General features: G+C 30.1%; 1 protein-coding gene across 1 annotated transcript; it reads right to left on the bottom strand.

Moving 5' to 3' along the window:
• Nucleotides 1–278: 278 nt before the first annotated feature.
• LOC111022715 (alpha-L-fucosidase 1) lies at nt 279–3,240 on the bottom strand. The gene is made up of 3 exons (XM_022299940.2): nt 2,558–3,240; nt 1,747–1,986; nt 279–1,168 (listed from the first exon to the last, which is right to left on the bottom strand). Exons 1-3 carry the CDS (start codon nt 3,136–3,138, stop codon nt 475–477), a joined length of 1,515 nt encoding a protein of 504 aa, XP_022155632.1. The 5' UTR covers nt 3,139–3,240; the 3' UTR covers nt 279–474.
• Between the last annotated feature and the right edge of the window lie 9,171 nt (nt 3,241–12,411).

Raw genomic sequence — 12,411 nt, 5'->3', positions numbered from 1 at the left:
TGAATATTTTTTATAGAGAAAAAAAAAAACAGATGACTATGTAAACAAAGTTGAAAAAGTATAAAAACAAAGTCCTATTTGGCAAAAAGTTCATGTCTAACTTTCCATTTCTAAAACCTAGGTTTGTTTTCTCACAACTACATTTTTTTTTCTCCTCTTCCAAAAAAATACTTTTGAATTTTTAATAAAATTCCAGAAGTGGAAATTAAATATTTGATTATTTTCTATAAGTCTCCTAACATAGATTTTTCTTTTTTGAACTCAATAATACGTAGAAGTGAGGATTCGAACTTACGACATTTTATGTCTCAACCAGTCGTTGTTCCCTTCGAAAGGAATGGATACATCAGATGGCCCATTTGAACAAAGAATTTCACGAAGATCGAAAATGGGCTGAGCAAGAAGGATTGTCCAATCAGGTTAATTATTGAGTAATAAATAGGGCCCCCCATATCCCTTAAGTTGTAGGGCATCTCAGAGCCCAGTGGGGTCCCAAAAGGGGTCCAAATGCAGACCCAAAGAGGAGATCAAAGGGACTGCCCTAGCCCTACACTCAGTGAACCTGACCCTCACAACACGCCCAGAAACCACCCCACTCCCAATCCTGTGCAGCCGCTTATACCCAACAGTTCCGTCACTCACAATCATCTTACCATCCAAATAAATCTCATGCCGTTTGATCCTCTGGCCAAGCCCTATGGCCTCCTGGATCCTCACCACATTGAATCTCAGCCGTCGATCTGGCTGACTTCTGATCTCGATCCAATGGTCACTGTCATCATCAACTTCTTGTCTGGGTGCCCAATATGTCCATAAATGGTCATCATCCAGCACATTTTGAGGCCCAAAAGCACCATCTTTGCCACCCCTTTGGCTGCTGGCTTTGAGAGAGCAATCTTGGGCCAAGTTTGTGGAGAAAATTGTGTCAATGGCGGACTTGAAGTGTTTGAGGGTGTGGGCATCTTGTTGGGGAATTAGGCCAGTGGAATTGGGAGGGACGTTGATGAGGAGGACACAGTTTCTTCCCACTGAGTTGTAGTAGATTTTTAGAAGTTTTTTTACACTTTTTGGGGACTCTGATTTGTGCCAAAACCACCCTTCTCTTATGGATACATCACATTCTGGTGCTACCCAATGTGTCCCTTTTGGGTCGCCCTTGCTTAGGTACCTGCAATTTTCAACTCACCTCTCATTTCTTGGCCTATATGACACAAAATTGAATTTTGTATTTAATAAATTCTAAACATTTTAATTTTGGGTCAGTCACTCGATTTTAAGAAAATGTATAACGAGATATAAAATTAAAGAACTACATTTTGAAGTTTAAAAATTTATTAAATACATTGTTAAAATTTTAGGGACTTATTAGAGACAAGTTTAAAGTTTAGGAACTAAATTTTATAATTTGACGTTTCTTTATCTATCTAAAATTCTATGATATAGTTATCCCTTGGTAAAACGTTTTTTTGTAACATAAATAAAGGTGAAAGGATTTGAACTCATGATCTCTTGTTCGGAGTCAGGTGCTAAGTTGAGCTAGATTAGGAAAATCGTTTTCAAATTTGTTTAATGATTTGTTTTACTTATTATTTCAATAATTATTTTTAAAGGCATTCAACTGTAAAGTAGCTTTTGAAAATTTTTTGAAACGACCATGATCACTATTGAATCTTTCCCAATTAAGTGAGACATGATAAATTAGAATTCTTTTTGTTTAAAAATAATGAGTTATTCAGCAAAACTTACTCGGAAATGCCTTCTTCTCCAATGGCAAGGGAAGTCCGATTGATGGTGGACCAGCAGGGTGTCCCGGCCGAGCCCTTCTCATTTCCGACCCATCGGACGTCCGGTCCGGCATCGGAAAATATGTTGATAGAGCTCTGCAACTCCTTCACCATCGCAAACCAGTCGGAGAAGTAATACGACATGTTCGCCGCATTCTTCCCTTTTGCTCCATCGAACCAAATTTCTCTCACATTTCCATATCTACAACAAAAACATGCCCAAAACATCTTTTTTAATTATTCCACTCTCAATAGTTTTTTAAGCTTTTAATTTTGTATTAATTTAATACGTATCCATCAATAACTCTACCATGTAACTATATTATTTAAAAAATTATCCAATAATTTTTTTTAGTACAATAGTCAAGGGTGAAAGTTCGAACTCACAACCTTAATATATTGAATATATGTGTCAAAACTCATTTTGACAATTACCTAATAGATTTATTTCATATAAGTTTAGAAGTTGCAATCATCAAGTCTTGAGAGGTACAACTTTAAATTTAGTAGTTTATTTTAGATAGATCTAAATATTTTGTGGTGTAAATATAAATAACATAAGTAAGAAAAATATATATATATATAATTTTTTTTTAATTCGTCAAATTTGAAAAATAGCACAATCCCATCTAACTTAAATTTAAACGTAATAAGACAAAGTGAAGGAAAAAAAAAAATCTTATGCAGTGCTATATTAAAAAATGTATTCTCAGTATCTGAAAATAGACAAAAAAAAAAGAAGAAGAAGAAGAAGAAGGTTGAAAATGTGTGACCTTGCGAGAAGCTCTTGTAACTGCGCCAAGTAGTATTCATTATACGCCAAATCATGGCCGTATCTCCGATCGTGGCGGTCCCACGGCGAGAGGTACAGTCCAACGTCGATGCCTTGGGCGGCGGCGGCGTTGGCGAGTTCCCGGACGACGTCGCCACGGCCGTTCTTCCAAGGGCTGCTAGCGACGGAATGCGTGGTGTATCGGGAGGGCCAGAGGCAGAATCCGTCGTGGTGCTTGGCGGTGAGAATCATGAGGGAAATTCCGGCGGCGGCGGCGGTGGCGGCCCACTGTGCGGCATCGAGGGCGGCGGGGTTGAAGTCGGCGGGGGACTCACGGCCGGTGCCCCACTCGGAGCCGGTGAAGGTGTTGGGTCCGAAATGGAGGAACATGATGACCTCCCGCTGCTGCCATTTGAGTTGGGAGAAGGAAGGGAGGGGTAGAATTGGCAATGGAGGAGGAGTTGTTGTTGTGGGTACAATTTTGAGATTTGAAGAACCCAATTTGAGGACATGGAGGAACGTGAAAATGGGGATCAAGGAATAGTAACAGTGACCCAATTTGTTGTTGCCATGGATGATCATTTCTCTGAACTGAGCAATGGGACAAAAAAATGGTGGGATATTGGAAAATGGAGGGGCAGAGGAAAGTGGGGGAAAGATTCTGTTTTTGTGAAATTCAGAAAGTGCTAAATGACAATTTGGATTGGACCCAAAAGTTTATTAAGGGTTTTGAAAACAATGTCCAACACAACAGGGTGAGTCTGAAAATATTAGTATTATTTGGTCCAATATAAGACTCTCCATTATCAGGTACAAAATTTATGTTTTGATTTTGAAAATAAGGACTACAACAGTAATTTTTTTTTTTCAAAGTATAAGAACTATGATTGATGTTTTTGAAATATAGAATTAAAATTCAGATTTTTAATCATTTGTCTATATTTTTAAGAAAAAGGTGAAAAAAGTGTAACAGTGAAATAAAAAGGGTGTTTGTGTGTGATTGGAATTTGGAGGTGTTGATAATGGGTGGCTCTGCGGTGGGGTCTGTGACAGTGAGTCACGGGGTTTGATCGTGTGGGCAATTTCAAGAAAGTCCTTTTGAATTTTTTGATTTACTAAAAATTACTGCAACAAATCTTTGGTTGGATTTTTAGCCCAGTTTACTTCAGAAAAAAGGGAATCAATGAATGAATGAGAGTTTTCATTCCTTTTTTAGGAAGAATGGAATCAGTGGGTGGAAACTACTTCTTTCCTTTCCAAACGATCTCAAATCCGATAATATGTAACCACCACAACTTTCTATCGGAACAGTTGTCATGAACTTGTTTCCCCAAACCGTCTATAAAAAGGTTATATCCTCCAACTAAGATACACAATTTATCTAATGCTAACCAATTGAACTTGAAGTCGGACTTACTTGAACTTATTCGAAGTGTTTCTTCCTTCTGTGTAGGTCTCTCCTCTTGCAATCGCTCTTCAGCATCAATATCTTCGTTTTTAATCTAATAAAAAGCCTATTTTGTTACCATTCTTCTACCTAAACAAACAAAACAAAACAAAATACTTTTCTCTTATACTAGAAGTTTAAATTAAAAATGGATACTATTTAAATTCGTGAAGCTCATTCACTCTCTATTCGTTGGATTGTATGTATAAGGCTAAATATATTGTTTTAGTCCATCGATGCCAATTTTCGAAAATCGAATGGGTGCCGAAATATGGTGAGATGAAGGTTTGCGAATCAATGAACGGAGAAATACCTAGGTAACATCGGTGTAGTATTGTGTCCAACATGCTTTGATATTTAAATCAGTGGCTGAATTCAGCTTTTTATGAGATTACTATCTGTGGTTGTTGGATCCCTTTTATTCGTACGTGTTCATACATGTTTGTGGATATTTTTTTAATAATCAAGTTTACCACCACTGTACCAGAGTGGTAATTTTATACACATGATGCTATTGCAACTCGAAAACTGTAAAATCGAACCTATAATTTTTCAAACATTATTCTTAAAAACAGTTTGTGGGTGATATATACTTTTGGACTACCGAGCGATGTGGTTCCTTGTTTGAACTTTTTGGAATAGGTCTGAGGCCCACAGTCCACCTCCCTCTTACAATTTGAGCATGAGCTAATGAGATTTGTTTGCTTTTTTAAAATCTTATTTTTCTTCCTTTGTTCATGACCTATTACATTCAATCATACTCCTGTTATTAATAATTTTATTCTCTCAATCTTTTTTTTTCCCGGCTCTCAAAACTAAAATATTGAGTTCAATTTTTTTCCCAACTCAAAATTGCATTTTCTTCACTGATTTTTCCTTTTTCTCTCTACTTTTGAAGTGTTTCGTTCACTGTTTTTTCTTTTGTTTTCTTTTTCTGAAAATCAAAATCTTAAGTTCAATTTTTGTCACTCTTTGTTTCTTTTTTCTCTGTTCTCAAAATCATTATTTTTGTTAACTGTTTTTTTTTATCTACCCTCAAAATTAAAATCTTGGTTCGTGTTTGTTCTATTTTTCTCTGCCGTTTAATTTTTTTCTTGTTAACTATCTTCAATTTAATTATGGAAATATTTCGATTGCTATTAATATCACTATTGCTATGACTATCCATTTTAGAAACATTGAGACTAAATAGAGAGTATGTTGTCAATCCAAACTATGATAATCGTTATTGCTATAATCCATTTTAGAAACAATTTGTTGCCTCCCCGACCATATTATCTAGGTCCAGCCTACACAAAATATGTTATCCCATGTATTATTGTTAAAACAAGTTAAATTTAATCCTTTATATTTTAATATTTTAAAATTATATATATTTTTTATTTTTTAATATTAAGATTGGTTAGTGATGAATTTACATGGCACGAAAAGTGTTTACAGTTCAGTTCGACTCGGTTTGTTTAGTTTCGTCGTCCCACCTGCATTACACAATATTTATTGACTTTGTAGAAGAGAAATTAGGTTATATAAAAGAAAAACGTTTCTAATTCTTCTAAATTTTATTTTTTTTCACTCGAAGTGTCCTAATTTTTTGTTTAAATTTATGTCACATGTATGATGGTAAGTTTATAACCAACTTATTTTAACACTCACAGGTGAAAAAAATATGGTTAAAAAATATTACACCATGAGAAAAAAAAACTTTTGATACAATAAAAGCTAAAATTAAATTGAAAACAGATCCCAACATTACATGACTGAAAAATAAATTTTCTATGCTTAATAAATTTCAAAATTTCGTCTCTTTCTCTCTTTGTCATTAGCCCTTTTTTTTTTTCTTTTTAGTTCATATTTCAAAATCTCAAACTTTTAGATTGACAAAGAATATTTTGAAGAATTTGTCGGTATGCAGGAATATAAATATAAAGTATATCACTTACCTAATTAATATACCTAATATATGAAGTATATCAATCATACTAAATAATGATATACTTCATATTAGGTATATCGATCAATCTTCCTTGAATTTGAGATTTTTTTTCTAAGCAACATTGTAACTTTCTCACTAACATGTCAAAGATATCAATGATATAGGTATATCAGCTATATAAATGATATACCAAATCTAAAATATATATAATTGATATAACTAATATATACAATTTGAAATATATTAGGCACACTAGATATATGAAAGATATACTTCATATTAGGTATATTAATGATAAATCTTCTTTGGACGGATGATTTTAATTTAAATAACATTGCAGGACATATCAAATATATCAGCGATATAGGTATACCACTTATATAATTGATAATACCTGATATAAAATATATCACTAATGTAATTAATATGAATTATATTATTAGTCACACAAATTATATTAATGATATATTTAATTTTAGGTAAGCACTGGTATAACTATATACTCAATCTTTTGATATACATATGTATATCAATGCAAGAGCTATAACAAACTTTTTTTATTTCTTTGTTTGGGATAGAAGCTTTTTTTTAATTAATATTATTATTATTATTATTATTATTATTATTATTATTATTGGCTAATATTTGCAAATCATAAAAATTGTTGCTATATTTGCCATTAACCATTGATTTTTTGATATACATGCAATCGATCCACTTGCTTTTGAGTATTTTGTTTTTATGAAATACATTTTAGGGAGGGAAAAGAAAACGATTGCCAATTTTTCTAATCAAAATTAAATAATAAGTAACAACAAATAATGATCAGATATGTATATATTTTTATTTCTTAAATAATAGAAATCATGAAAGACGAAATAGGAAATAGGAAATTTAAAAAGAAAGAGACTTCCTCAATAAACTTTATGTAATGAGAAAAATAAACCCTTCTTTTCATTTAAAATTTTACATGACATTTTTTTATTAAAAAAATGTGTTAGTGTCCAAACTGTACAAAATTATGTTAACTATTTAATAATCAATAAATTCATGAGCATAGTTTAGTGTTAATTAAGACATCCTACCTCTCCTAAAGGTCGGTAAGAACAAAGTACTCACTCTCAAAATTATGACCTATTATTCTTAAAAAAATAAATCGATACTTTTTTTTGAAGTAGTATGTGTTTTGTACAAATGTTGGACATGTTTTTCTTTAGACACCGTAAAGAGTGACATGGAGTTGATGTCGTAAAAAAAGTGTTGTATAAGAAATTTATTAATATTCAAATTTGAGGATATTGACTTTAACTAAATTTTGACGTCAAATAATTAAAATTAATAATTTAACCCATATTTCTATTTATAATTCATGCAATTCAATGTCTTGCTTTAATTAAGAGTAAGAAGTCATTTCAATAAGGTTCGTGGAGAGCCGCGCTTACATTTTTTGGCTCTTAATTTTATAAACTTTAGTCACCAATAGAAAATATTGAAGATGAATAAACTACCACTTGTTTAAAATGTTTAAATAGATAGATTTAAGTAAATTTAATTGAGAAATGGATATCTCAACTAATGAAAAAAAAATAACAATCGTGATATTACTTTTTCAACGAACCCATTATAACTTAGGAAATCATTTAAGAATTGGATTCTCTTTTAACATCACTTAACTTCGATTCGTGCATTTGCAATCCCATCAAATAACTTTTTTTTTTCTTTTTTGAGTACCCATCATTTTTAATGCTTCTTTTAATTTGTTTCAGTTTCGTCCATTTTCAACTTTGGTTATCTGACATTTTCTTTTTCTTTAATAAAGCAAAACAAAGCTTCAATCTTTTTTTCATTTTCCCCCTTCGATTATGTAGAAAACATGGTAAACACGAGGCTTCAGTCTTTAGTTTTTTGGGAAGCTCGCAAATAGTTAATATTCACTGTTTTTCTGATTTAAAAATAAAGCAAAAAAGAATAGAGATCTAACCCTAATAAAAGAAATAAAAAAGATGATTAAATCTCTATACCTAAAATCAAATATATCATGTAAATAATATCAAATCAATAGAGGCCAACAAAAATTGGTGGCCACTGGATCTTATATTTGCGCAAAGTTAATATGTGGAAGATTTGTAGCCACTAGACCTCACATTTTGTCTAAGGTCAAAAGGTCAAAATCTAACAAATTTATAGTCGCTAGATCTTACATTTTGCAACAGCAATATGTGACAATTTTGTTGCTTAGAATTTACTTGATGGTAAGTCTATTTGGACTACAAATAAATACCTACGGTTGGCAAATAATCATCCCAAGTGAGAAAAAGTGTAAGATAAAAGGAAAAGATTTTCTTCTCACGAGAGGTCGTGTTCTTCCTCTACAAGAGAGAAGTTTGTAACTCCCGACCTCTACAAGAGAGAAGTTTGTAACTCCTGTTTTGATATGTAGTGGAATTTTTCAATCATTACTTGTGGCTTTTACTCTAATTTGTTTAGTGTTTTTCACCTAAAATTACGTTGTCATATTCTTCATCTTCTTCTTCATTAGTACATCTCCCAGTCAATCGTAGTTGCGATCTTGCTTTATTCGATCTTACTCATTCTCAACATATCAGAGATATAAGTCATATATATAAGTAATTATATCAGATATATCAATTATATACTTTATATTTTATATATATAATTGATATACCTAATATCAAGTGTATCACTTATATCGGAGAGGGAAAACATAATCACCTACAATTATTTTATTAAATTAATATATTTTGTCAAATCAGCAAGTATAATCAACAACTACTTAATCGCCATGATACCTTAATGTTGGTAAATTAACTATCAAGGAGGTCAAAGACCATTTAGAACTATTTCTCAAAATACAGTTCAATCGAAGTGTATGTTTTGAAACTTAAGAGACTAAATATACACCGACTTCCACTACTATAAATAAGACTTTTTTTATGTCTCAAAATGTTTGATAAAGAAGTAGAAAATGTCGAGAGGATCTTTTCTCGACGAAATATTTGTCTAGAACATCGTCGGGCAAAGACCATTGAGATAGTCAAAGCTAAGGGTTTAAATACTCAATCCAAATATATAATACATTTATGAGTGACCTCTAATTTAAATATACAATATATTAACAAAAGTAATATATACGAGAACAAATAAAAGTAAAAAATATTATAATATTGTCGTGCACATGTAAACTATATCCAGTTAAATTATTTATTTGGTTTCTATGATATAAATTTAGTTTCAATTCTAATCCTATGATTTTAAAATTTTCGATCTAGTCCTCGTAGTTTAACTAATCTCACGCATCATCTATAACTATTCATTGAATACAAGATAAAATTTGATTTAAATGGAGTTAGTATTTTCTATTTAGTTTATTGTGTTTGGTATCCGATAAATTAGGGCGTTGATATTGAATAAGAAAAGAAAAGGATTTTGAAGTTAACAAAAAACAATTGATAATTTGTGAGATTTGCGCAAATCTAATGGATTAAATAATTATATTTAAACTTAAATTATAATAGAAACTAAATTACAAGGTTTAAAGTTATATATAATAAACTATAAAGATGAATGAAAATTTCAATAGATTACGATTAACAACATAACTCAACTGGTTAAAGTACCTATCTTCAAGAGGCCGTGAGTTCGAATTTTCACTTCCACATATTGTACTAAAAAAAATCACAATACCATATTTTCAACTATAGCAAATTATGATTTTACAAATATGACAATCTTAAAAAAAAAAAAAATTGTTCACCTGCCTGTTTTAGACATTTTGAAATAATTTTCATTTTACGCTTATATCACTCATTTCCATCTATTATATGTCTATTACTAATATACTCTATCAATAGTTGAGGAATGTTTTAAGACGATTTCATTTTTCTAGATGATTGGATTTGGCTGAGTTTTCTTGAGTTGTATGTAGATTAAATCGAAAAAACGAAATATACCTGCATAAATATAATTCATCAATTTTTTTTAATACAACATATATGATTAAGGGTCGAACTCACAACCTCTCAATTAAAAATATATGTCAATTATCACTCGACTATATTCATTTGGTCAAATCAGCCATTGATTATCTAAGTTGGAGGTTAAAAAATGTTTCATCCCACATTTCCTCTCGTAATAAAAAAAAACAGTGGGAAGTGGAAACGGAAAGGAGATAAGGATGATGTCCCTGTCCTCTCTTTTTGACTTCGAGATAATTCATAATAATATTACTTCTTTTTCTTTTTTCTTAAATAATTATAATATGCTGAAATTAATTAATAGAGAGGGGGAGAGGGGAGAAGCATCTACATTCACGCGCTTCCATCTGGCAAAACCAGGGTCGCCCACGTGGATATCCGACCCGCCCACTGATTGCATTTTATCAATTATTACGCACTTTCCCCATCCCTATAATGTAATAAATAAATATTTTGTATTTATAATATTTTCTGTGGGTGTCCTCACCATTTAATGCGATTTAAACTAATTTTATAGCAAAACCATGTTCCATCTTATAATATTTAGTTTGTTAAGGTACCATTGTATTTTTTGTTTTCTGTTTTCAAAATTAAACCTACAAGCATTATTATTTTCATATTTATGTTTCTTTATTTTGTCATCTAATCTTTAAAAATATTTTCAAATTTTTAAACCAAAAAAGATCGGTAAGTTTTAAATAAATTTATTTTTGTTAAGAATTCAAATATATTATTTCGAAGAAGGTTAAAAATATATAAAGGAAGAGTGAGAAATCAACCCTAAACTTACTAAATTTTAACATGATAGATTAGTGTTGGCTGCCAACAACTCAAATTAATTGAAAGTTGAGAAGGTTAAAAATAAATATAATTTTATATCTAAAAATTATCGAACATATCATATAAATGTTAGAGTTTTTCAACCAAAATGACATGATCTTAAAAATGTATTTAAAAGTGATACAGCACTCGATGTTTGAAGTTAAGTTAAAATCTATTTATCATGATCAATATGAGGTTAATTCAACGGTAATTTGTAATTCTCTTTGACCAATAGGTCAAAAGTTAAATTGTTAGATCTACTAATAAAATAAAAAGATTTTATGGTGGAGTTGTTAAGAGTTGTTGTTTTTCATTTTTTTAGTTTTATTTTGAAATGATTGTTTTAGTAAATAGTTATACAATGCTGTAATTGTCATATTTTGTTTAAATTTTATTTTTTTCTTTCTGGAGAACTTGAAAATTTTAATTAAATTTGAATTCTTAAATATGATTTTTTTTATCTGTTTTTAAGCTTTGAGTTAAAGGTATTGAATATCTTATTTTAGCTTGCTTATATTAATATCATTATTTAAATTATCTAAATTCTATTTTAGATAATTTATCTTTTAAAAAATGTTTAAATGTTTTAAATGAGAAATGAATTACAAAAAATTGATTTTAATGTCATTAAATATCTTATTTTTGAACATTTATATTAATATCATAATTTTAATAATTTATTTATTGACTTTTGATTTATTTAATTTATAATATTAAATTATTGGTACTTCGAACTTTAAAGATTTTTCATGAAAATTAACTTAATTTTTCAACAGTAAATAATTCAAATATGTAATAATAATTAATCTTTGCATCTCGTTCAAACTATACCCTAAATGAAGAATCCGTCGCCAGAATAGGAGAAGAAAAAATTGACTGGTGCAGGAAAATTTTAAATTATGATATTAATATAAACGTTTTCAAAATAAGATTTTTATTATATTTTAAATTAAAATTTTTAAATTTAAAATTATGATATTAATATAAACGCAGCAAGTGACTGTATACGTCTCTTTCACTTTGAGAGATTGAGATGAAAATCCATCTTATCGTACTTTCCTAAATAATTTCTAAATATAATTTTTATTTAAATAAAAAAAATCATGTATGGACCATATTACAAGTTAATGTCATCGCACCAAAGCGGTTGTGTCTATTCAAGAGGTTGTGAATTCGATCGTCGTCCTACATGACATATTAAAAAAAAAAAAGTTAACGCCACCTTGTGTCTATTCAAGAGATTAAGATTAAAATTCATTTATCTTATCTTCCAACTTAACTCCACTTGAAGAAGACTTCTCTTCGAGAGATTGAGATCAAGTTCCATCTTATTTTATCTTTCTAAAGATAATTTTTATTTAAAAGTAAAATTAAAAAAGAAAAAATAAACCCTGCATGATATACATTTAAAAATTCATGACACCAAGGTAATTTTTATTATGCTGAATTATGCTCACTTTTACGATAATGCATGTCTGTGTCTTAAATTGAGACCAAAATCCATCTTACTTTCCTAAATAGGTTTTTTCCTAAAAACTATCTTATATTTCCAATTTTTTTCTTTTTAAATTACTCGAGTATCCCGAAAAAGGAAAAAATAAATAAAACCCAGATTTCGGTTGTCTATAAATAATCCATATCCATAGGATTGATAGGAA

Source organism: Momordica charantia (genome assembly GCF_013281855.1).
Source record: "Momordica charantia cultivar OHB3-1 chromosome 6 unlocalized genomic scaffold, Mcharantia_2.0 BLBB01000006.1, whole genome shotgun sequence".
NCBI classification, from domain to species: domain Eukaryota; kingdom Viridiplantae; phylum Streptophyta; class Magnoliopsida; order Cucurbitales; family Cucurbitaceae; genus Momordica; species Momordica charantia.
The sequence above is the reverse complement of the archived record's forward strand: the minus strand, read 5'-3'. Positions and strand labels throughout refer to the sequence as shown.